This window comes from Hippoglossus stenolepis, chromosome 22, assembly GCF_022539355.2.
Source record: "Hippoglossus stenolepis isolate QCI-W04-F060 chromosome 22, HSTE1.2, whole genome shotgun sequence".
Classification (NCBI taxonomy): Eukaryota; Metazoa; Chordata; class Actinopteri; order Pleuronectiformes; family Pleuronectidae; genus Hippoglossus; species Hippoglossus stenolepis.
Genome location: NC_061504.1, coordinates 4,591,501 through 4,617,445, shown reverse-complemented (window position 1 = coordinate 4,617,445; position 25,945 = coordinate 4,591,501). Strand labels below are relative to the sequence as shown.

The following is a 25,945-nucleotide window of genomic DNA, read 5'->3' as shown; positions in this document are numbered from 1 at the left end:
GTGCATTATTTTCATTTATTATTTGTCGTTTTTTATTTGGCTATCTTTTAAGTTTTTCTAAAAATAACAAGATTAATGTTCGCATGTGTAATCTACTTTATTTATGTCGTACATTTTAATGTATAAAGACAATTTACCTGGGAAGAGGGTCAAGGAATTGAAGAGAGAGTCTATGGTAGATCTTGTATTTTGACAGGAAATCACTCAAACTGTATAAAGAGACACTAAACTGTCAGGAGTTATATTTTCATTTATTTATCTATGTTAAAGTTTAGAGTTAAAAGAAGAACATATTTAGTTTGCAGCATTAGTCATTTTTTACACCTCAACATTAAAAGTGACACCCAGTCAAGACTAACTCAATAAAATACATGGAACACAATGATCAAAATATCTAAACAAATGTACTCGCGTGTAATATACTGTATATAATATATTTTCATATCTTTATATCTGTTTCATTTCTATCTATCTTGGCTGTGACTTGTGCTTCTTTTACAATTGAAGTTATTAAGACTAGGTACCAGAGGGCCAAGGAATTGCATAGTCAGGCCCATTTAATCTATGATAGATCTTTTATTTAGTGTATAAACAGATATTGAACTTTTAGATTCACATTCACCCCATGGATTTACAGAAAAAACTCTGGCCTATAAGCTTTTTGAACAAACACCTTGTAGCACTTACAAACTACATGGTGCAGTGTTCAGAGGTGAGAGGTGAGATCTACTCCATCCACCAGAGTTCATGTGTAACTGATTAATTCATGCATGGGCTATAAAACTGATTCTGGAGTGACTGTAAATCTATAAGTTGCATTGTGTTTGAATATCCATCTAAATTCCACCAATATAAGTTTTCTAGTTTTCCCTTTGCAAATGAACTCACAAGAAAAAACACTGTAATATTAGGCCGTCTTTGCATTGACCTGTGCGTCCATGTTGTCCTTTTGTTTTTCTTCCAGACAAAAGCAGTTGTTCTTGTTCAGAGATCCCTGTACTGCCTCTGACGGATCCTCCACCCGAGACCTGTTCTCGAGACTCTTTTCGCTACACGTGTATAGATGGTTACTTGAGGAAAGCGGGAACATCGAACCTCATCAAATGCAGTGGGAGTAACAGTGCTGCGAAGTGGAACAAGCCCACGCTCCGATGCATACGTAAGATTTATTATTGTTTGTCTTTTCATTTGAAAAGCCCAGTCTTAGAATTCAAACTGATTTCACAGAGATGGTTGCTCCTTGAGTGAAGTAATACTGTATATCTCCCCACACGGTTACTGGAGCTTGACCCACAGGCCTCAGATCATAGGACAGAACTTAATACACAACTCTAGCCCAGCACGTACAGTCAAATAGACGCACTACTGCCTCAAACAATAGTCCCTGATGCTAAGAGTAGCTGAGTAGCAACCCCAATCCAGTGGTAGAGTGTGGCCTGTGCTCTGCCTTGAAAATGTAAAGAGATTTGGGATTTCACTGGAAGCCGCTGTTGTAATCCATCCCTCAAGTTTAATAACATAAGCAAAATATTAATCATAAAATAAAAACGCCCATTCCGAATTACTCCAGAATACTTACATTTTCATCAGGCCTGACGCGCCCGCAAAGTTTGGTGAGTTTTCGAGTATGTTCAAGCCGTCAAACATGCGATTCATTTTCCTGAATAATCAAACGACAAGCAATACAAATGCTCCTGTCAGTAGCAGTGGGAAGGAAGTCGACAGGTGCATGTTGTTGAGTGGGGACAGCTACTGTGACTTAAGACCTGTCTCCCTTAGAAACACTGCTGCTACAAAAGCTGTTGTTCCACACAAACGTCTCTTTCATGCACTTGACAAATAGATGGGCATTCTGGACAAGGAGCTACATATCATCAGGGTAGAGTAATATCTAGTGCTTGGTTATGTATAGTGATGGATCATGATACACCTAACCCTGGAGAGAGCACTGCCAAGTGTGAGGTAATCAGGTGAAATCTACTATAGAATCATGGCAAGTATTCGATCCATCGTTTTTACAGCTTGCCTGATACTCTGTCTTGCACCTAGTTCCAGTTTTATATATTTATTTTCTAACTTAGTCATAGTTTTTTGTTGCAGTTGAACGATAAAAATGTCCAACTTCTCATTTGTTCTTTTTAGCCGACCCCCTGAGAACCACAACACGTCCACCAAAGAGCCCAGTAACAAGTGAGTCCTCCCTGTCTGCATGAATCAAGTGGAAAATAGTGGAAAGTCTTAACTTTCACAACATGACTTCCTGGCTTTAATCACTGAAGCGCAAAAGCACTGCTTATTAAAGAAGCTTCATTGTGTGTATTCAACCGTGCAGTGTTTGTCTGTGTGTGAAGAGCGTGCATTTAAACAAACAATATGCACAGTAAGATTGAGTATGTGCCATGTGGGGCAATTTATCATGGTGTGCGTTTGCAGATGGTTCAACAACATCACAACATCAGTGAGGTCTAAATTTGCTTGAACTGTTGGAGGTGAAGAGCAGAAAATTCTACATCTGTCTGTTTGAGATCATTTTTGTTAGCATAGGCAGCACGATGCAACGATACCTCACAGAATGAAGGTTTCCGGTTCGAATCCCGGTTGGGCCAGGGGCTTTCTGTGTTGAGTTTGCGTGTTCTCTGTTCCGTGTTTGCGTGGGTTTTCTCCGGGTACTTCGGCTTCCTTCCAAAATCCCAAGACAGAAAAGGTTGGTTGGAGCCTGTAAATTGACTCGATGTCTCTGTGTGTTGGGCCTGTGATGCACTGGGGACCAATGTCAGCTGGGATTGGCTCCAGCTCCCCCTGCATCCCTGAAAGTGGTATAGATGAGTCAAATGACCATAATGTGAAAGGTGTTGCTTTTAGTGCATTGTTTTTTAAATTTACTTCCCACAACTCTTCTGTCGGGGCTCAAATACGTTTTTCATGTTACTTAGCGGTAGTTTTATAAATAGTAGTGATGGTAGAGAAAGTAACAAGGAAGTAACATAGATATTAGTAGTAGTATGAGTAGTGTCAGCAGTAGGAGTAATGCAGTCATGCCCTCAGGTGTATTAGTAGAAATAAATCTTGTCTCGTCATCAGCAGCGTCTTTCACCAACCTTCAGATGACTAAGAGCGGAAGCTTCTCATCTAAAGGGCTTCTGGAGAAAAACAGCCTCGAGCCAACATCACTTGGTGTGCAGGTTGATCACTCACAGGGTCAGGAGCTCACCACACACACACACACACACACACGCAGACACACACACACACACACACAAACCCATGCACACACACACACACACACACACACAAACCCATGCACACACACAATTTTGGGGATTTCCAGCAAATTACACCCAGGCCACATCGAAGAATTAAGATTCACTCAAGTATTTTCCATCACTCTTGTATCCAACAATATTTTGTGTATTGCAACATATAAGATGAAAACATATACATTGTATTTACATCTTGTGAATTATTGTAAACACCACCGTTGACCTAAAAATGACACATTTAGTCAAATGTTTTCTGTCATATTTAAATGACACATTTTTTATTCTCTTATTTATTATCTTTCAAACCCCTGAGTTGATGTATTTTACTGCAGCTATTATCACAATTTTTGTTCTATTTTAATCAGTATAAATAAGGTTTACATGAGAAATCAGCAGTAATGTGTAAATCACATCTTGAGACGTCCGCAAGGCTTTCCACGAATTTCTAAAATCAATCAATGCAGATCTGTAAATGCATAATCGAACCCACAGGAAAATCTTACAAATCCTTTCTTTCACATCTTAAAAACGTAGCAACAAAGACAACTTACCTGGGAAGAGGGTCAAAGAATTGAAGAGAGAGTCTATGGTAGATCTTGTATTTTTACAGGAAATCACTCAAACTGTATAAAGAGACACTAAACTTTCAAGAGTTATATTTTCATTTATTTATCTATGTTAAAGTTTAGAGTTAAAGGTAGAACATATTTAGTTTGCAGCATTAGTCATTTTTTACACCTCAACATTAAAAGTGACACCCAGTCAAGACTAACTCGATAAAATACATTGAACACAATGATCAAAATATCTAAACAAATGTACTCGCGTGTAATATACTGTATATAATATATTTTCATATCTTTATATCTGTTTCATTTCTATCTATCTTGGCTGTGACTTGTGCTTCTTTTACAATTGAAGTTATTAAGACTAGGTACCAGAGGGCCAAGGAATTGCATAGTCAGGCCCATTTAATCTATGATAGATCTTTTATTTAGTGTATAAACAGATATTGAACTTTTAGATTCACATTCACCCCATGGATTTACAGAAAAAACTCTGGCCTATAAGCTTTTTGAACAAACACCTTGTAGCACTTACAAACTACATGGTGCAGTGTTCACAGGTGAGAGGTGAGATCTACTCCATCCACCAGAGTTCATGTGTAACTGATTAATTCATGCATGGGCTATAAAACTGATTCTGGAGTGACTGTAAAACTATAAGTTGCATTGTGTTTGAATATCCATCTAAATTCCACCAATATAAGTTTTCTAGTTTTTCCCCTTTGCAAATTAACTCACAAGAAAAAAACACTGTAATATTAGGCCGTCTTTGCATTGACCTGTGCGTCCATGTTGTCCTTTTGTTTTTCTTCCAGACAAAAGCAGTTGTTCTTGTTCAGAGATCCCTGTACTGCCTCTGACGGATCCTCCACCCGAGACCTGTTCTCGAGACTCTTTTCGCTACACGTGTATAGATGGTTACTTGAGGAAAGCGGGAACATCGAACCTCATCAAATGCAGTGGGAGTAACAGTGCTGCGAAGTGGAACAAGCCCACGCTCCGATGCATACGTAAGATTTATTATTGTTTGTCTTTTCATTTGAAAAGCCCAGTCTTAGAATTCAAACTGATTTCACAGAGATGGTTGCTCCTTGAATGAAGTAATACTGTATATTTCCCCACACGGTTACTGGAGCTTGACCCACAGGCCTCAGATCATAGGACAGAACTTAATACACAACTCTAGCCCAGCACTTACAGTCAAATAGACGCACTACTGCCTCAAACAATAGTCCCTGATGCTAAGAGTAGCTGAGTAGCAACCCCAATCCAGTGGTAGAGTGTGGCCTGTGCTCTGCCTTGAAAATGTAAAGAGATTTGGGATTTCACTGGAAGCCGCTGTTGTAATCCATCCCTCAAGTTTAATAACATAAGCAAAATTTTAATCATAAAATAAAAAATAAAAATTGGGCGGCGAGCAGCACTGTGCGGGCCCGAGCACTTGCAATCTCGGGACCTGCTGCGGCCGCGGGGGGCGCACAGGGACCGGGCGAAATGTGTTGCGTGTGTTTTGTGCATCGCGGGAAGGGTAAACACGTCACTTCCTGCGTCCGTCAAGCGGCGCTGGACGACGCCCACTAATCACGCATTACAGTTCACGCCACCAGGTGTAGACCACACAGTGAAAAATGAATGGAAGTCGAATAAAAGCTGTAAAATGAAGCTTACCTGCTTTTGCAGTAGGTGAAGATCGGTTGAACCAGACGGAATTGCTGTGTTTTAGGGGGCCCTGTTGAGCCATTTAGCCACGCCCATTCCGAATTACTCCAGAATACTTACATTTTCATCAGGCCTGACGCGCCCGCAAAGTTTGGTGAGTTTTCGAGTATGTTCAAGCCGTCAAACATGCGATTCATTTTCCTGAATAATCAAACGACAAGCAATACAAATGCTCCTGTCAGTAGCAGTGGGAAGGAAGTCGACAGGTGCATGTTGTTGAGTGGGGACAGCTACTGTGACTTAAGACCTGTCTCCCTTAGAAACACTGCTGCTACAAAAGCTGTTGTTCCACACAAACATCTCTTTCATGCACTTGACAAATAGATGGACATTCTGGACAAGGAGCTACATATCATCAGCGTAGAGTAATATCTAGTGCTTGGTTATGTATAGTGATGGATCATAGTGACAGATTACTCTGTCTTGCACCTAGTTCCAGTTTTATATATTTATTTTCTAACTTAGTCATAGTTTTTTGTTGCAGTTGAACGATAAAAATGTCCAACTTCTCATTTGTTCTTTTTAGCCGACCCCCTGAGAACCACAACACGTCCACCAAAGAGCCCAGTAACAAGTGAGTCCTCCCTGTCTGCATGAATCAAGTGGAAAATAGTGGAAAGTCTTAACTTTCACAACATGACTTCCTGGCTTTAATCACTCAAGCGCAAAAGCACTGCTTATTAAAGAAGCTTCATTGTGTGTATTCAACCGTGCAGTGTTTGTCTGTGTGTGAAGAGCGTGCATTTAAACAAACAATATGCACAGTAAGATTGAGTATGTGCCATGTGAGGCAATTTATCATGGTGTGCGTTTGCAGATGGTTCAACAACATCACAACATCAGTGAGGTCTATATTTGCTTGAACTGTTGGAGGTGAAGAGCAGAAAATTCTACATCTGTCTGTTTGAGATCATTTTTGTTAGCATAGGCAGCACGATGCAACGATACCTCACAGAATGAAGGTTTCCGGTTCGAATCCCGGTTGGGCCAGGGGCTTTCTGTGTTGAGTTTGCGTGTTCTCTGTTCCGTGTTTGCGTGGGTTTTCTCCGGGTACTTCGGCTTCCTTCCAAAATCCCAAGACAGAAAAGGTTGGTTGGAGCCTGTAAATTGACTCGATGTCTCTGTGTGTTGGGCCTGTGATGCACTGGGGACCAATGTCAGCTGGGATTGGCTCCAGCTCCCCCTGCATCCCTGAAAGTGGTATAGATGAGTCAAATGACCATAATGTGAAAGGTGTTGCTTTTAGTGCATTGTTTTTTGAATTTACTTCCCACAACTCTTCTGTCGGGGCTCAATACGTTTTTCATGTTACTTAGCGGTAGTTTTATAAATAGTAGTGATGGTAGAGGAAGTAACAGGGAAGTAACATAGATATTAGTAGTAGTATGAGTAGTGTCAGCAGTAGGAGTAATGCAGTCATGCCCTCAGCTGTATTAGTAGAAATAAATCTTGTCTCGTCATCAGCAGCGTCTTTCACCAACCTTCAGATGACTAAGAGCGGAAGCTTCTCATCTACAGGGCTTCTGGAGAAAAACAGCCTCGAGCCAACATCACTTGGTGTGCAGGTTGATCACTCACAGGGTCAGGAGCTCACCACACACACACACACACACACACACACACACACACACACACACACACACACACACACACACACACACACACACACACACACACACACAAACCCACGCACACACACAAGTTTGGGGATTTCAGCAAATTACACCCAGGCCACATCGAAGAATTAAGATTCACTCTTGTATCCAACAATATTTTGTGTATTGCAACATATAAGATGAAAACATATACCTTGTATTTACATCTTGTGAATTATTGTAAACACCACCGTTGACCTAAAAATGACACATTTAGTAAAATGTTTTCTGTCATATTTAAATGACACATTTTTTATTCTCTTATTTATTATCTTTCAAACCCCTAGGTTGATGTATTTTACTGCAGCTATTATTACAATTCTTGTTCTTTTTTAATCAATATAAAAAAGGTTTACATGAGAAATCAGCAGTAATGTGTAAATCACATCTTGAGACGTCCGCAAGGCTTTCCACGAATTTCTAAAATCAATCAATGCAGATCTGTAAATGCATAATCGAACCCACAGGAAAATCTTACAAATCCTTTCTTTCACATCTTAAAAACGTAGCAACAGACCGGACGACACCAGCCTCGTCCAACCAGCCTCCCAATAACAGGACGGATAGTCCTCCCTTGTCCGGCCACACTGACCACAGTAAGTTTAACACTGTCACAGTACCCAGTTTCACCTGGTATCTCCTAGTATGTGATATTTGTAAATGAGCGAGTGATGCTTTTAAAGGATAAATACACATCAGGACATTCCCCCCTCCTCCAAGTTTCATTATAATTTTTGATGTTCCTAAGATTTATCTACTTCCTGTCGTTTTGTCATCTTCCCATATTTTGTTAGTTAAGTGCTAAAGAGATACACATGAAAGGCTTGGGATCACTACATAAAGCAAATGCTGTAATGGAGCATACAGGGAGGAAATAGCTTTACATTGAGTTTCCTTTGTTTCTTTTACAGGACTTGGCACAACAACAACAGCGCTGATTGTCTGCGCTTCACTGGTGATCGTCTGCGCTTTAATCGGAATCAGCTACGTGTGTTATAGAAGGTAATGATGTGAACATTAAGGATTTAGGAATGAATTATATACGTGGAATTATGTCTCACTACACTTTCTTTCGCTTCATGAAATAACTAAAATTGAGGTGGAACAATTTGTATGAGTCACATTTTTGCATTAAAATCCTGTGTGTTCACTTAGGGTTTTAATTGTACCATCGTTTTCTTCATGCCTCAGGAAGTCTCAAAGAAATGACAGGCCGGCGACAGATGAAGAAAAGATACCCATGAATAATGTTCCAGCTGAACCGGCGTCGTAGAGTTTGTCCCCTGTAACCTTCTGCTGTCACAGGAAGTCAAGAGTTTAAAGCTGCAAGTCAGCCTTTGTAAACCCCTGTTGTGAATCTGCATGAAAAGTTCAAGTTTCAAGAAGTTTGACACTTAGTGCGAGTTTTGACTTGTTTTTATACCTGAATCCGATTGGACTATTACAATCCAATCACAAAGCAGCGTCAAACTGTCCGATCAGAGAACAGGTGGTTGAGCTGCCTGAAATGTGGGCGTGCAGCGTCCAGGAAGGTAACTGACTGTGCTTTGTGATTGGACTATCTTTGTCCAATCAGATTCAGGTATAAAAAAGAGTACTTGTAACGTGATGTCGTACACAGTGTTTGAACTTCGAAGACCTTAGCTTTCATTTTATTTTTGTAATACATATCATATATATTATATATTGATTTCCAACTACAAGGTTTGGCATTTCTCCTTAACGTCACTTTAGAAGCTGAAAATCTCGTCCACCCCAGTGAGAGCTCATACTAAAAGCACAGAAAAATAACAATTAAAAAGCTCAACATCAAGGTGTCGCTCTCGTATTGACTGCTGAAGGCTCATTGGGTTTGATGAGGTCAATGACTGATCAGCTGATAAGGTCATAACCATAGACTTAAAAACATGATGCCATAAAAACCATAGGAAACATCCACACCAGCATCACTGCTGCGCAGATTCTGGCTCCAGAGGATGTTCTTGATGTCCTCTGGGTTAGGGTTGGAGACGTGCTTCCTAACCCTAACCCTTATATATTGTCTGTGGTTCATACGAGCAAGAATTTAACCATAAAACCATGTAAGAGGTTGTTTTTTTTATTACAGAACTTGTAAATAGCCCCTCAAAATTCATAAATATCAAGGAAGTGACCTCACTGTCAGAAATGGTAGCTACATCCCTGGTTGGGTGTGACACTGTTATCCTGTGTTTGTTCATGCATGGTGTTGATACAGGTCATGCCTTATTTTACACCTGATATTATATATACACTGTATATACAGACAACTGAATGTAACGCAAATTGTTTAAAAATTGTTTTCAGTGTTTTGCCTTTATTTATTATTGTCACAGCGACTAGAGCCTCTGAAATATGTGCTGCTTGGCATTAACTCATGTTCTGTTAAAATGCAAACATGGCCTTTTGACAATTTAGTTTTTTATCTCACTTGTCTTTCCTCCTGTCATGTAAACAGCATTTTCTTTCTACCTTAACCTGATTAAGGTCACACTTGGAACAAGCAATACTTAAATTAAGACATGTGGCATATCAGTCGCATTATATAGAGATGTATACGTGTTATTGGCATTATTACGTCCTATCGGATTTTTCCGCAGTATTTTACGATATCGACATGTACGGATACCAACTGTTTGACATAATCACACTATGCTCTGTAACATGTAAAAAGCAACATCAATGGAATATTGTATTAGCAACTCATGTAAACATCATAATCAGTGTAATGTCTTATTCAAAATAAAGTCAAGTCAGAATTTTGCCCTCCATGTAAATATGATGTGTGTTGCTGCAGAAAATAAAATCTGATAAAACACAATATGCGAGAGTAACTCAATTAATTCACTTTCCAAGTTCATCTGAAATGAATTATCCAGACAAGTCCAGACATTTTCCTGTTTCATTCTCGTGTCACGCTTGAGCAGACTGAACCTCAAAGTTCAGGAGCTCAAAGTTCTGTATATTAACCTGTAATAACATGTTTGAGAATTTCTATTGTGTGAGACGTGTTGTCATCATCAGGAATTCTGCTCAGGATTAATAAATCTTCCCCATCAGTCGATGTTCGTTGATGGTTCTTTCTGTCATGTTCTCGGGAAGCTGTGTTGTTTTTTAATCTTCACTGGAACGGTTGTCAGTGAACCGTGAAGCCGCGGATGATTAGATAGCAGCTGTTAGGCAGTGGAGACTTGGAACAGAGCGAGCTTCCGTCAGAGGAAACCATCGTACACACAGGAGTTGAGGATTGTTCACACTTGAACCTGAACAGCAAAAAGTGACATGCTTACAAGTCCTGCAGAGGAAATAAATACACTTGTAAACCCATTTGTCAGCAGATTTATGTTTTGAGTCAATGTTTGCATGGAAACACGTTGCTCCTTTAATGTCAGTCCTCCGGAGTAGCACTGGATGCTATTGGCTGATAATCTCAACTGTACATTATATAACAATCCCATTTATTGCACAGAGAGAAATAAACACAGAGAAACAGTTTTTAAAAACAAGATCACGTGGCAGAGTCAGTAAGCAGTGATCGCTGGAGAGCACCTCACATTTATACTCTGTTCCTATCCTGAACAGTGCATTGAAGGTCACTAACAACTGGACGTAAACAAATAAAAACATTTAAAAAAAAAAAAAGGAAATAGCTCTAGAAACCACGGACCATAGGCTGGACAAATTGTCCTGGTATTTCAGCCATTGAGAGAAGGTCATCAGTCATGAGGAAGGCTGTAGGTCCGACGCGTTGCCACACACACCCCTCACACAGCGGGCCGCCTTTGGACTCGCTATCAGTCTAGATACAGACAAATGAGGGAGGCTTTTAAAAAGAAATCATAGCGAGCTGAAGGTATAACAACACAAGACTTGACAGTGTAATTTTAACACTAACTCTATTGTGAAATGGCCAGTTCAGGCCAACGATACATTCCTGGTTGTACACAGTCTAGGATTTAGGAGGCGTTAGAATATGTTGCATCTCAAGCCCCTTCTCCACTGGTCAAAACCCCCCCACTAACATCTGGCTCTTGTCTGCAACAGTGAGGTGAGACAGCGGCGCTTTCATGGCGGTTAAGGGGTTTACGCTTAAAAAAGAAACCCTGCGTACACCCGATTATTTTGGTGGAAAAGAGGTATAAGTGAAGGTTAGATATTTCCTTACAAATTTCATCTGTTGTTTGGACATGATGAACGCTGAGTCTGGCTGGATGCAGTTGGGACAGCTGGTGACAGAGCAAGGGAGCGCCTCGCCCTCCTTCATCAGGGAGTTGGGCATCTGCGACTTCAAGAAGTATTCCTGTCGATGATGTGGTGGAGAAAAGATTGCGGCACACAGTTTAGATTGTTGTACAAAAAAGGGAACAGCGATATATTCATATTTTTTTTTTAAATATATTTTTTTAAGTGTACAGGCCTTTGGTGTATGCTTTTTTTCAAAATCACATAACGCCAGTTTAAATGATCTAAACTTTGTTATTGAGAGAATTAGTTTTAGTCTCAATGAGCAGTTGTGCTGTTTGCATTACACCCATTTCAGCCTGTTTTTGGTTTTTCAGTAAATTTGAGCTTAACTCAATGTTGTCTGTACTGTAAAAACACAACAAATCCTTAGACCTAGACAGATGAACGTTACCAGTAGCGACAAATATTTCCGGTACAAACTCATCAAACCTGTGGGATTGCAAACATGCAGAACACATTCCAGGATTCTGTCATCCTCAGAGATTAACAGATAAATCTGAGTTCATGTTGCTGTGCCGGTTGTTTGGCTCGACAAAGAGGGGGTCCCAAACTGAACTCATTGAATCATGGGTCTATACACACTCCAGAAGCTTGGGCTCTTGCATATGCATCTAATCTGTGTTTTGTTGCCAAGAATGTTGCATTCTGGTTCTGTCTCTGGCCCCAGTTGTTCTCTAGAGGAGGGCGTCAGAAAGACATCTGTTGGCTGAGTGCAGCAAAGTGGAGACTTTGGCCTCAATGACACTTTCCTTGTCTTTATAGACAGTAAACTGAATATATTTTGATTTTAGACTTCCAGTTAATTAGAAAGTATGTGAATAAATCTGGGTATTTTCCTATTTTATTGATTTCACGTTCAGATCTGCTCTGTTTGTGCTCAAACTGTGCGCTTGCAATCAGATATTTTGGTGATTGGACTGATGTCCTGTGCTCCAGCTTCAGCTCTTCCAAATCAATAGAATGCCGGGTGTAGTGTTGAAAAATGAAATTGTCCTGCCCTCGTTGTGGATGGGTTAGTGCTAGTCCCATCTGGGCTGTTGCTTTAACCGGGTTCGTAGTATATACAATAAAGGCCATTTTATTGACTTTTTATTATATAATAAAGCCCTGGACGGCAGGAGTGCAATAACCTCTACACCTGGCATTCTAGTGGTATAGGAATTTCAACAGACTTGTTGCACAAGAAAAATCAAAGACACAGGTGGAGAAGACAACAATGGTTTGGCGAGATGAGCCAAGGTTTAGATATATTTGTCCAATAGAGGAGCTCCACATGACTACTAATGGTGTATGGCCACTGTGACTTGGGGGGATTATAATTCTCCTTTTTGCAAGGGCAGCTCAGATTTGGTGATGCCAATACAACTGTTAACTTTCTGTAGCTTGGTCTCCCTGATGCATCCAATAGACGTCACCTGTCTCCAGAAAGGCTTCATTCCTTCCCCCTGCAAGATTTCCCTCATTGAGTTGCAAGTCAACACAGCAGGAAACACACAGGTGCTCTAGTCAAGGGTCCCAGTAAGCAGCTAAATTTAATATTATTAAATGTATAATTCTTTATTTATTTACAGTGCTGCTTCTGTGATGTGTCTGCTGTGACAGACGGGTAGTGTGCTGCTGTAAATGGGTTCTCCTCCAACAGTGGAACAACAAGATTTTTCTGTTTTTACGCCACAGAAAAGGTGCTGATGCGAGTTTATGTGGTTCAACAGAAATGTGAGGTGGACGGCTTCCCTGGAGGAATCATTTTGTTTCCATATTCGTAATTATTATCTTGAAATGTATCTGACCTCTAACATGTGGTAGTGAATCACTTCCATGTGACGGAAGATGACAACAATAGACATCAATTCATACAAAGTGGGAAACAGAAGTGGGAACAAGCAAAGAGAAGTTCAAACAGTGAAGTGTTGACTCAGCTACAGTTTGGTTCCTGGTGTCTATGGAAGTGATTTGTTAAAGGGGACATATCATGAAAATTCCACTTTGTTAGTGCCTCTACACGTTAATGTGGGTATCTGGCATGTCTACCAACCCAAAAACTCTGGAGAAAAACCACTTGCGCGTTTTGTTATGGTTCCTCTAAGTCAGAAACGTCATGCTTGAGTGACTGGAATGAGCTTCCTGTGTACTGTGTCGTCACAATACACTGGAAGTCTCCCTACATGGCCTTAAATGATCTGTTTTAAATGAGCCTTGTGGTATTTTGACCAAAGTATGATACAGACATTTCATTAAGACCCCAAGGAACCATATCAACTTGTGGTAAAATGGGCATACAATGTCCCCTTTAAGATTTTTATGGTACAACTACTTTAATGGTACTTTCAGCAGTTCTTATTGGCTCATTCATACGTTTATGTAAACAAAAAGATATTGATGGGTGATTACACATTAATGAAAACACAATTATTAATACTATGTATGTACACGTATGAATACTTTAATACTGTAGATCCCTACAAATCGTACATACTGTATCTTTAAGTAAAAAAAGCAAACGCATTATTTTTTCCTTAACAGTATTTTTACTGAGCGGTATGCAGCTTCCAAATCACTTCCACCGTCCAGCAGTTCCAATGATGCTCTGTCATATTTCAGATTGAGTTTGAGAACGCAACAGTCATTAGTCATTATACCCACTGATGCCTTTGTTACTTTAGCGAGGCTCGTTTCACCACATCTGCCGTTTACAAATCTGAAAATAGCAGCAGATCCACTGGGTCCACTTTGCACCAGGTCACTAACTTGGGGCTGTGGAGGCTGAAGGTGAACTTGATAACAATATTGTTAATAGAAGCTATTAAAAGTAGCTACACGAGAAGTGAGAGGTCATCTCTAAGACACACTTGGAATAAAAAAAGATATATATACTAGTATCTGTGTATGTGTGTATACGTAATGAATACAACAGAGGAAGCATTCAGAGTAAAAAGTGAGGGGCATTGTCTGACATGTCCTACCCCGGCCACTGTGAGGATTTGGTAGATGCTCCTTGTGATGATCAGCGTCATCTTGGCACGAGTCACCGCCACATACAGCAGGTTCCATTCATCGTCAGGAATTTTTGCTGAACCGGAAAGAGAAGTAAAAATATAACAACTTCCCACAAGAGGGGCTGACACTGAAAATATTCAAATAGTTTCTACTGGTCAGTACTTGATGCTTTGTCCAAATTTGAATCATAGCATGTGAACGTCTTAGTCCACCACCAATAATGTGGCCAATATGGCAATATATTGGTCAATCATTTTAAACATAAACACTATCAAAAAGAGCCTTGATTGCCATTTACTGGCTACGTAACACATTATATATATATATATATATATATATATATATATATATATATATATATATCAGCAGGAAACCACATCTGCAAATAGCTTCTATCTGCAGTTTTATTGAGCCAAACTCACTGAACAGTAATATCCAAACACAAGAGACAGTTAGAAACAGAAACAGATCATCCTGTGTGGGGCAGAATAAGAGAAACATAAAGAATATAAAATGTGAAGAAGAGAAGAGTTTTGTCCAAGAAAATACTCACTAAATGAGAAGTTGCGATCGTGGCGCAGAATGTACCCCGAAGAGGGAATCTTGGCAAAGTCATCGCTGATCATTACAGTGTCGAACTCCAGACCTTTAGCCTTGTGGACTGTTCCAACTATGAAGTCTGGAACATGAGAGGAGTGCAAAAAAAAGCTGTCATTGCAAAATAGTTTTTCAGGGATTGTAAAGAGGGCTCTTCTGCCAGTAAACCACAGATCACAGCTCTCTGAAGGGTTTTTCAACAATTCCATTTCAGACTGTTTTTAAATGTCTTCACGGTCAAAAAACTAAATACATGAATCTGGAAAAACACGTACCTGGGTGAATGTTGTAATTCAAACAGGTAAAAAAAAATAATCCTTCAAGGTGTAAGACTCACAGTATTCTGTTTTTCAGTGTCAGCAAATCCCTTTTACTTGTTATTACAGAGGTGTCTGTGTAGCCAAAATCTGACGTATCTTTTTCCTCTGTGCTACAGAGCTCTGTTATTTCCCAAAAAGTATTGAGAACGCCTCACTGAGCTGCACCTTTGTGACATCTGTAAAGTTTTGGGATTTTATCTTGCGTGGTAGTGATGCTATGGCTGTGAAAATATCTGCACCCCCCCCCCCTCACACAGAGAGTTTAAAGTTGTCGGCGTGATTTGAAAACATTCCCACAAACACACATGCATCTCTCACTTGAGTTCACATTATTTCAGCGTGTCGTGTGCCTGCAAACCTGCTTTGCGAAAGTCTTCTTCGAAGCAGGTTTCCAGGCGCTTCACCAGTTGGGGAATTCGACTCCTATATTTTTCAACGATGGTGACTTTGCTCGCCAGCTCCAAGTCCTCCGTCTGATCGATGTATTTCTTCAGGGCGTAGAAGGAATTGTGATTTTTCTTTGCAAAGGAGCGAATTAGGGGATCCTTGAAGACTGAGGACAAAGTAACATGAATGGCAAAGGTCAGCATGTTTAGTTCTTTAAAAAAGGGAAATAATAATATAAAATCTGCAGGATTATTTCATGCATGTGCATTTGTAAGAGCCTTACCATTTGGTTCTTGGTCTGGCGCTTGCATCAGCCGCCAGATGTCCAGGATCCTATTCAGGCCGATGTTTTTAACGTCCTGAGGTAGAAGTTAGATCTGTGAGCACTTTATCAACGAGGGCCTTTTACAGTTATCAGTTGTGCATTCAAGTTTGTTCAAACCTGATGTTGTAACTCGAACTCTGATAATTTTATGCTGAAAATTACAAATTCTGAATGTGTTTACCCAAACTAAATTCTTATCAGAGCGGAACCACTGTGACTGATCCGTCACGTGTGGTTTTGCTCTGAGGTTTGCCAGTTTTTTGTTTTTTTTCTATTAAAAGGGGAGTTTGGTAGTTTCTCCTCACTCTTGCTGAGGGCAGACTATGTTGCACCTTGTTAAGCCCTATGACACAAATAGCAATTTGTGAATATGGGCTATACAAATAAAACAGCTTTCAATCAACTATGAATAGTAAGTAAACCTTGCTATAGGTTGATGACTTTTCATTTTGCAAGTTTGATGAAAAGATAGTTACCACTTTAATAGCAACAGCCAGCAGTTGGCTAGCCTAGCTTAGCATAATCACTGTTAGTAGAGGGAAATCTTAGCCTGGAAGAGAACTATAGACTGTATATAAAGATGGACAATGCAACTCCACTTCCTCCCACTATTCCAAAAATAAAGCTGAAATATCCAGGATACGAACACTGGGCATTCGGTCTGCACAGTAGTAGTGCGTGCAAAGCCTTTTTTTCTTATCATTTAAGTGTCTGAAATGTTCCTTCCTGTTTGCATCTGTAATCTTGACAACGAGAGAGCGAGAGAGAGACGCTATCAATGTTCTGATCAAGCACTTGACAAGAAGCCAAATACACTCGAACCATCAGACAGAAATAGTGGTGATGTATGTCAAGTGTGTGTGTGCGTGTGTTTTCATCTGTGTTTGTCTGTCTGTCTGTTAGTTAGCAGGATTATACAAAAACTACAGGATGGATTACCACAAAACCTAGTGGAAGGATGAGGTATAGAACAGCAGAGAAACTATAGAATTTTGGTGTGGGTCTGGATCAGGGGGCAGATCCAGTCATTTTTTTTCCCCCCACTTTCTTTAACATTGTGAGATATAGATTTTTTCCAACTTTTTGGAGGATTTCTCTGAGAACAGGGGCCTTGATGAAAAAAATGCAGGTATGTTTTGGCAACTGTTATTTAATGAGCGACAGAAATTTGGTGCAGATTCAAATAAAAATCTTGACCGTGTGAATTTAAATGTGGTTTCATAAAAGGACTGTTGGACCTCGGCGGAGACATACCCTCCAATGAGTGCCCCTCAATTTGCTCTTTCTTTGCGTGTCTGTTTTTATACACACTCACTCCTATGAAGTGGATCCGGCAGTGCGGGTTGACGTCTGTCAGGCTGACGGCTGTACTGAACACGCTGTAATTGCACCTAGACAAGATGGCAATCTTCCCCGGGTTAGGACTCACACCTGTCCTCACAGTCTCTGAGATCTCGACTGCAGTCTGGTCAAACACACCACCTACAGAATGGAAAGACAGCACACACGCGTGTCTAATCTAAAAAAAAAAAAATCGACCAATATAATCTCTTTATGTCTTATTAAATCAAGTTTAAGGGGCATTGAAATCGTGTCCCTACTTTTTCAAGAACAGAAAATATTAAAAGGCCCTGATTGGCTGTATTTACCCTTCTGCTTGCCTCCTACCAGAATCTTCTGGACTCGCTTACACACTTTGAGGATGGTGGCGCCCACGTAGGCGATCTCCGCACCAAACCGAAAACTCTGCATAAACACGAGTGCCACAAAGGTTCATTTTTTTGGATTAACACTCAGTAAAATGTAGAAAAAAATATAACCTCAACAATAATCGTAGTGAATATGGTGATGAACAAACCTTTGGAACAAACACTTATAATCTTCCGTAGTAATCAGTATCTTGCACATAACTTAATATATTCTAGATAGATGAACAGATTTAACAATAATATTTCACAAATTTAGAAAATAATGAACAGAAGTTACTGGAACCACTGCAAATGGGTTTAACTAAAATTAAAAGGACAATGACCCATGCTGGAGAAGTGGTAAAGAGGCAGGGACTCATTCTTGAATAGGTTATTAGGAATAAATCTGATTAAACCTCTTGCCTTGTGGCTATTTGGATTAATACCAAGTTAATTCAATTGTCAAACGGCAGACTCTAATCAAAGACCCAGAATAAAAATGTGATAAAAGTCTGGACATTCCATGCACTGTCGCTGTTGCCTCATTACATTGTTGCGACACCCGGCAGAGACAATCCACTGGACCGATTTCAAACGTTTTTGTGAGTACCATTTACACACCCCTATTTATTATGTTGTACGTATTCTAAACTTCTCTTATCTGCAGTGTGTATGCGTTTACCTGTGTCAGGTAGTAGATATGTGTGTGGTCAACAACATGCAGAGCATTGACGGCTCCTCTGAAGGTGTAGATCTGCTGATGAGGATCTCCGACCAGGATCTTCCCACACGTCTGAGACAGCAGCACGTCCATAATGGCTGAGAGGGAAGAAAAAGAAGACGTCGTCATTCTCACGAAACAAAAGAGAAATCATGCTCTTCCACAATCCTGCAGGTCAGTAACTGTTCTTTATCATCACCTGGAGTGCAGTCCTGGGCCTCATCGATGAAAATGACATCGTACTGGTCAGACAGGCAGGGTTTTGGGGATTGGAGCTGCCATAATTTGAGATAACCTTTGAATGAAAAGCTCCAGTTACCATGGCTGCATTGTTTCTCTTCAGATTATAAACAGATATTTTATACATTCACTTTTTTTGATTTACCATCATGGGTCATGTAGTATGCCTGTGCTCTCTTTTCATCGAGATCTTTCATTTTGTTCCATATCGTCCGTGCATCATGGACAACCAACTAGGATTTCAAAATAAAAGACAGTTACATTTTATAATTTATTATGAAACTAAAAGCACAAAGTTGTGTCAGCTGTATGCATTCATACCAATTTTTCATCATCTTTTATAATCGTCCTTTTGCCGAGACTAGTTACGTGGGTGCTGGGGACGTGGCTGGTGGAGATAGTCGGGTCTGCTGAAGCCATGAATGTGTTGAGAGTCGTGGTCAACACTTTGGCCTTGGTAAAGCCACCTCGGCCTTTAGGCAGCACAGAACTGATGGTAAACGGCTTCAGGTTAAAGGTCAGCTTCTTACGATTATGATACCTGATGCAGGGGAAACCGCAGAGCACAGGAAGTGAAAATAAACAGCTGTCTGTTAGGTTCAAGTTTCTACAGAAACCAGGGCAAGTCCAAGATAATTCTGCTGCCGTGCTTGTATGTCACACTGGATATAAATGGACGAACAGATATCCACAGAGGAATGGAGTTTCTTTAGCAAAACATTTAGACAGTTTGTCTTCATGAACACAAAACAGTCTAAATGTATGACTTCGACTTGAGTATCTGGGTTAGGGGTTATCTGAGTTCTCACATCCGCCCGACATCACTGAAGGCCAACGAGTGGACGGTCTTGCTGTCCACATTCTTGGGGAAGCGGCGCTCCGCTTCACAAGCCACCGATTTATTGAAAGCCACATACAGGAAGCGGAGGTGGGGCCGCTGCTCGGCATACTTCACCAATGTGGTCGTCTTTCCTGTACCTGCGACAGACAGCACTGAAGATAAGATTCCGAGGATGGGTTGCGTCACACTGGCACTGATTGAAACTTATTGATAACCTTTTTCACATCTACAGGCAGTTCATGTGTTTCAATGACACATTTAAGACTTTCAGACTACCTCCTGGAATGTTACCAGAGTTTTGAAGACACTTTGTACCAGAACACAGCGGAGAAATGTCTGCAAAACCCCATGATGAGAAATAATCAAGACATCACATTTTCATATTAGACATCTGAACCAGCTCTTCGGAAAACATTGGAGCTGACATGCAGCTCAAAGAAACCTGTCGCTACATGATAAAACAAATGAAGATTTAGAATCACGGGTGGTATGGATAAACTGTCTAAAGGAGAAAGAACGCCCCCTGGTGATGTTTCAGATGTTGTGTAATTAAATCTAGTTAAGGGTCTGTTTTACACAAACAGGAAATAGTGCAACTACAGTGTTGTGTTAAATTGGTTGTTCTGTGGTTCCTGCATTTACTTGTGTTGTGTTATGTTGTGTTGGTTTTATGAAGCAGTCTGTATCCCACTTATAATGGCAAACAACAATATTGTATTTATCACATTTATCATTTATCCTACAACACTCTCACTTAGGATCAACTATTCACTTCAACACTCACTAATTTCTATCTGTGCGGTTCAATGATTTTCCACTGGTCAGAGGAACCACTATGTGCTTCCAACTCTAATCCTGCAAATCCACTGGTCAGTGAAACCAATGTTGGTGTGTTCTGTGAGTTTAAGGACTGCAGAATGTGCCGTGAGGAGCAGTGACCATCACACCGCCACCAACTCCACGTACCTGCAAAAGCTATGATCTTGACCACATGGTCGTCCTGGATGTCGTGACTGAGGATGTGCTGCTGTTCACAGGTGAGCTGAATCTGAGGCAGCCTAGCAAAAACACACGCACACACAAAATGTTAAGACTAAACCGAATATCCTTCTTATACTTATTACAAGTTGTACTTCATTCCTTAAAAAGCTTGAGTGACCCACAGTTACCTTTAATGGCATTGATAACAAACCAAGCAAGAAACAACATGATGAGTTCAGCTTTCTATGGATAAATGTTGGTACTTTTAGAAAACCAGCAAAAGCAATAAGGCTTTAATTGATATGTACATGTTGCAATCTGCATAAAAATCATGCAGGATCTGGTCAAGGCTTTAGTCATGTTAACATCAAATATCCAGACACATACTGATTACATAACTTGGCCACAGGCCGCAGAGTTTGTTTAGTTTTGTTTATAAACATAAAACCTATTTGGTTAATTTCTGTTTATCAATGGTAGTGCTCACAGTAATCAAATAAAGAATCTTTAATTTGTCAAATACTGGTGAGCCGACACTGCAGATATTATGAATGATAAACTAAGTACGATTCATTTATATCTCAGACAAAATTTTGTCTCTCACCCATTCTGAGTGGATCCGACAGAAAAGGGCCCGTTTTCCATCAGGTGAAGCACATAGTAGATATTGTAATGCAACCTGAAGAGGCAGAGAAGAAGAAAAATCATGGGGAGGATGACATGAAGTGATGAAGGATGTGGGAAGATAAATGGGGACACTTGGGAGTTTTACCTGTTACTTATCTGGATTTGACTTCTCTCTAAAGCCAGCAACATCATGGCCATGTGGCTGAGGTACTCTGTAATGGCGGAGTGCGACATGCATCCGGAGAGTAGAGACACCAAGTCCTGCACGTCACCAACATTCTCACTTAGGATCAATATGATCGCCATGGCTGCACATGGGTTGGGACCCTGGAGATCAGACATGAATCATGTGAAGATTTCACATTTTTCTCAAAGTTATCATTTATCCCTTATTTACCACATTTGAATTGACTAGATCCGGATCTTTGTTTCGATCCACACCAAATTGCACACACTCATAATGTTTTTCATCAAGATCAATAAATTTTTCTCTGAGAAATTAATGAAAATGTTGAAAAATGCTCTATCTTGCAATGTTAATGAAGGAAAAAAAATCCGGGATCAATCCTTACAATACTTGTAAAAAGTGTTTGAGTCAGTTGAAGACACAGTTGACACCACATCTGCCTCATTTTGACACATTTAACTTAATTTTCTACACCTGATTATACAAGGAATTGTGAGTTTTGTTTATGTGTGTGATTTGTACCTCAGAGCCATGGTTAAAGTACTTCTGAATATCAGGAATACGTAATCTGATGGAGGCCTCAGCCTCAGGAAAGAGGCGATGTTTCTTAACACACACCAGGACGTCCTCGGGACTCACCCGCTCTCCAACCTTATGTTGAGCCATCAAACTGAAAACACACACACACACACACACACACACACACACACACACACACACACACACACACACACACACACACACACACACACACACACACACACACACACACACACACACACACACACACACACACACACACACACACACACAAAGTTAGGATATTTACCACAGTCAACAGATGAAAATATATGCCAGCCTTCCCTTTCTTATGCAGACTTACACAACGAGGTGCCGTATGCTGTGCTGTGTCAATGCTGGATCTGTTATGCTGCTGTCCTTCAGGTTGGACAACATCTCCAGCTCGGCGTCCTTCTCTCTCATCATGTAGCGGTAGTATTGTTTCTTGAAGGGCAAAAACTGAAAGGAGAAACACACAACGTCCAAGTTCATTTGGTGAGCTTAACTTTGCCTCTGAGTTTTAGACAGAAAGTCATGTGATATATCTATATAGACGTAGGAAAGTTGATCAGGTGAACACACATTTGTTTTCTAATGACAAAAAATCAGCTCAAACCCTTCCCTCTGTATATATACACATGCCCTATAAGGCTTAGGTGCAGTATCTGAGGGTTTTTGCACAGTGACATAACCTACTAAATGGAAAAGACTATGCGGAGTGTGCTTTAAAAAATGGAGGTTATATAGGTTTAGTTTTTCAGAACTAAACAATTACTTATTTATTCATAATAACAGATATTCTTGTTGAAACAGTGTAACAGTCTTCTACAGTGTTGCATTATGGGTCGTTTGTACCCTTAAACCTTTGTCCATCCTGGGAGAGACATTCCTCACTTGCGACTCCTTTGAGGTTTCTGTTTTGTCCCCCGTTAAAAGTATTTTTGGGTAGTTTTCCCTCACTATGGTCGAGGGTTAGGGGCAGAAGATGTTGAATCAAATTGTTATGTGTCAATATGGGTTATACAATGTGCTAAAAGTCTTGTTTTTACCAATGTTCTTTTGTCAAGTGCACAGAGTGATAAATCATAAAAATTTGACATTACTTCTGGACAAGCTCTCTTTAAATTTGTTTCACTAATATTCATGCTAATGCCTGAGTGTATGTGAAGATGAACTTCAGTACAAACTGTGTTTTGTTTCACCTTGGTGTCCTGGACAATGCTCCTCCAGTGATGGCAGACGAGGCTGATGCTGCGGTAGAGGTCCTGGGCAGGGATGTAGCCCAGCACCTGCCTCAGCACCTCCACTGGAAGGTCGTCTATGCAGCCCTGGGGCTGCAGCAGGTCCTTGCTTCTGCCTACCAGCCCATAGTAAGCATCAGGAAGGGCCTCCACCTCCTCTTCCTTGTTGTGATTGTCTCTTTCACATATTTCAAAGTCATCATCTACCCCAAACATTTCCGCCGTCATTCCCTCCAGGTAATCCACATTCTCCTCAGCAGCTAGCAGGGAGGAATCGTCAACCTCCTCCTGCTCCTCGTCCCTTTCCTGAGCTTCTGAAGAGAATGCAGCAGCAAGGAGGCTGACATCATCAATCTCATCAACCTCCTCTTCCTCCTCCTCATCCTTGAGCTGAGGCTGTGAAACCATCCCTTGAGAGTGAAAGAGAAAGGACAAAGATCTATCATCAATTTTATGAATAAAACAACAGAAAGGTCAGTGGATAAAACAGTCCATAAATATATGTCATGCACGATGTCCTCCTTTCGGTGTTTCTTTAATTTGACAATCAGTGATATTAAAAAGTGTCATTACCACACTTCTGTCGCTTGTTGGTTGTTCTGGGGAAAAGCCACTGGTTGGGGTCACGGCTGCCCTGCCCCTGGTTGAAGGTGTGGGGCTGGGTAAGGGCAGTAGTGCCCTCTGCACTCTGTCCCAGTTCATTGCACTCGTTTGCGTTCAGGTGCCTCCTCTTGACCTTTGCTTGGAAACCAAAGCACACAAAATTCAGTAACGCCAGCATGACACAAGCTAACATATTGGGATTGTTCCTACATACTGTCAGCTACTTATTAGTATATCTACAAAGGTAAAACACACTGTTTAGTCAGTGTAGCACCAAATAACAACAGAGCTTAAAATGTTACAGAGAGACAGCCAACACATCAACAACACAATGAGGCGATGATGGAGTCCATGGAGAGAAGTGGTGAAGGGAGGAGGAAGAGGAGAGAAGTGGTGAGGTGAAGAGAGGAGGGAGAGTAAAGTGAAATTAGTTTTTTTTTAATGAAGAGAGAAGGCAGAGGAAAGATGTGGTGAAGAGGAGGAAGAGGATAGAAGTGGTGAAGAGAGGAGGAGTGTGAAAAGGGTGCTTTCTCCCTCTTTTTCACTCGGCCCTGTCTCCCTATATTAAAACATTTGGTCATTTGATTATTATTTGAATTTTGACTATCGATTAGATTTTGTAGATAACCTGGTTTTGAGTTGTGTGTTGTATTGTTTTTACAGCAAGTTTGTGTTGACAGTTTATTCTGTTATGTTGTTGATGTTGCTCTGTTTTGTTGTTGTTGTGCCAGCTAGGTGGGGTCAGATCAGCAGGTCGATCAGGGAGAGTGACAACAGGTTTGCACGATCGGGTCTGTGAGAGAGGAGGAGCTGGGCAGACTCAAGGGGACAGAGAATGGGTGAAGTCTGCTGCGTTCGATTACATTTTAGTCAACCTATTGCATTTATCGGCTGTATTTTTGCAGATAGGTTGAATTGTGAGGTCAGCAGGAGCCCAGAGTCCAAACTTGGTCTAGTCTTGACTGTGGTTTCTCTTTGTCTTTCTGTTTAGCTCACCTCATACTTACCAGCAGAGGTGGTAGGTTCCAGGCAGGTGAGGCTATAAAGCAAAATGCCAGCCAGTCGTGAGAGGGGGAGAGAGGAGTTGGCAGCTTCCGGTGAGGCTGAAGATCGTTCTAGTTTTGTGCTTTTTTTTTTTCCTCCTTCTCCAGTATGGTTTAGTGGGTTTTTTTGCATTTCCCAGGGATATTTTTGTCTTTCTGTTGTAGAACCTGTTTGTTGATAAAAGGCACATTTTCATCTACTCCTGCTTTTTCAGTTTTGCTATTTTTTTTTTTTCAGTGCCAGACAGCCCCCCCTTCACCCCTTATCTGGGGTTTACGGCGCTACAAGGAGGAAGAGGAGAGAAATGGTGAAGAGGAGGAGAGAGGTGGTAAAGAGAGGAGGAGGAGTGAAGTGGTAAAGATAAGAGGAGGAGGAGTTAAGTGGTAAAGATAAGAGGAGGAGGTGTGAAGTGTCAAAGATAGGAGGAGTGAAGTGGTGAAGAGAGGAGGAAGAGGACAGAAGTGGTGAAGAGGAGGAAAAGGACAGAAGTGGTGAAGAGAGGAGGAAGAGGAGATAACTGGGGAAGGAAGAAGAGGACGAGGAGAGAAGTGGTAAAGAGAAGAGGAGATAACTGGTGAAGGAAGAAGAGGACGAGGAGAGAAGTGGTAAAGAAGAGGAAGAGGAGAGAAGTGGTAAAGAGGAAGAGGAGGGTGGGCGGTGCGAGAAAAGACACCAGGAACAGTTTGCCAGTGACTTAAACCCATAAGACCTTGGTTTCCCCTTTCTCCTCAGTACAGGTGAACATTTCTTTAAGTGACCTTTTTGAAGAACTGTTCGTGTCTTTGTTACGAGTTTACTAACCTTTCACAGCCACCTCCATCGTCGGGTCTACCAAACATTTAAACAAAGCCAAGCAGGATCTCTCCGTCCTTAGCTGGTAGGCTCCATGAAAGTAAACAGTGACTGTTGCTAGCTTGGTCAAGGATGTTCCTCCCGTTTCTTCAAAACACACAGCTGTGACACGCACTCGTTGATTCTTTTAACAGATTAAATAAACACCATTACCGACTTGTTGATGTGTGTTCGTAAGGAAAAGCGAGAATCTACTTCTAAGAAGCTAGAAGCTGCGGGTCTAAAGTTTGAGTCGTGAGTGAAGAAGGCATATGATTGGTCAGCGACTTG

The 25,945-nt window shown here is 40.8% G+C and overlaps 2 protein-coding genes across 11 annotated transcripts in view; one reads left to right on the top strand and one right to left on the bottom strand.

Moving 5' to 3' along the window:
• Nucleotides 1-8,783, top strand: part of il15ra (interleukin 15 receptor subunit alpha) — an 18,979-nt gene extending 10,196 nt beyond the window's left edge. For 3 of the 9 annotated variants that reach the window (XM_047338632.1, XM_035148038.2, XM_047338637.1), the window contains 9 exons: nucleotides 965-1,159; nucleotides 2,143-2,190; nucleotides 3,082-3,198; nucleotides 4,642-4,836; nucleotides 6,072-6,119; nucleotides 7,010-7,126; nucleotides 7,710-7,796; nucleotides 8,112-8,202; nucleotides 8,392-8,783. In XM_047338632.1, coding sequence (XP_047194588.1) covers nucleotides 965-1,159; nucleotides 2,143-2,190; nucleotides 3,082-3,198; nucleotides 4,642-4,836; nucleotides 6,072-6,119; nucleotides 7,010-7,126; nucleotides 7,710-7,796; nucleotides 8,112-8,202; nucleotides 8,392-8,473 — 980 coding nt within the window. In that variant the 3' untranslated portion in view covers nucleotides 8,474-8,783. The remainder of the gene's footprint in view (nucleotides 1-964; nucleotides 1,160-2,142; nucleotides 2,191-3,081; nucleotides 3,199-4,641; nucleotides 4,837-6,071; nucleotides 6,120-7,009; nucleotides 7,127-7,709; nucleotides 7,797-8,111; nucleotides 8,203-8,391) is intronic. The other 6 variants (XM_047338636.1, XM_047338634.1, XM_047338635.1 and 3 more) reach the window with 6 other exon arrangements.
• Nucleotides 1-25,945, bottom strand: part of fbxo18 (F-box DNA helicase 1) — a 27,500-nt gene extending 1,555 nt beyond the window's left edge. The window contains exons 1-21 of one of the 2 annotated variants that reach the window (XM_035148035.2): nucleotides 25,625-25,945; nucleotides 23,750-23,917; nucleotides 23,138-23,586; nucleotides 22,258-22,394; nucleotides 21,897-22,044; nucleotides 21,333-21,514; nucleotides 21,165-21,239; nucleotides 20,546-20,637; nucleotides 19,548-19,716; nucleotides 19,060-19,279; nucleotides 18,884-18,971; nucleotides 18,698-18,793; nucleotides 18,460-18,596; nucleotides 17,739-17,835; nucleotides 17,405-17,571; nucleotides 16,048-16,123; nucleotides 15,736-15,930; nucleotides 15,014-15,139; nucleotides 14,427-14,533; nucleotides 11,384-11,518; nucleotides 9,283-11,017 (exon numbers count right to left, since the gene is read on the bottom strand). In XM_035148035.2, the coding sequence (XP_035003926.1) occupies nucleotides 10,871-11,017; nucleotides 11,384-11,518; nucleotides 14,427-14,533; nucleotides 15,014-15,139; nucleotides 15,736-15,930; nucleotides 16,048-16,123; nucleotides 17,405-17,571; nucleotides 17,739-17,835; nucleotides 18,460-18,596; nucleotides 18,698-18,793; nucleotides 18,884-18,971; nucleotides 19,060-19,279; nucleotides 19,548-19,716; nucleotides 20,546-20,637; nucleotides 21,165-21,239; nucleotides 21,333-21,514; nucleotides 21,897-22,044; nucleotides 22,258-22,394; nucleotides 23,138-23,586; nucleotides 23,750-23,917; nucleotides 25,625-25,643 (3,030 nt within the window). In that variant the 5' untranslated portion in view covers nucleotides 25,644-25,945 and the 3' untranslated portion in view covers nucleotides 9,283-10,870. Of the gene's footprint in view, nucleotides 1-9,282; nucleotides 11,018-11,383; nucleotides 11,519-14,426; nucleotides 14,534-15,013; nucleotides 15,140-15,735; nucleotides 15,931-16,047; nucleotides 16,124-17,404; nucleotides 17,572-17,738; nucleotides 17,836-18,459; nucleotides 18,597-18,697; nucleotides 18,794-18,883; nucleotides 18,972-19,059; nucleotides 19,280-19,547; nucleotides 19,717-20,545; nucleotides 20,638-21,164; nucleotides 21,240-21,332; nucleotides 21,515-21,896; nucleotides 22,045-22,257; nucleotides 22,395-23,137; nucleotides 23,587-23,749; nucleotides 23,918-25,624 lie in introns of those variants that run through there. The other variant, XM_047338631.1, reaches the window with a different exon arrangement.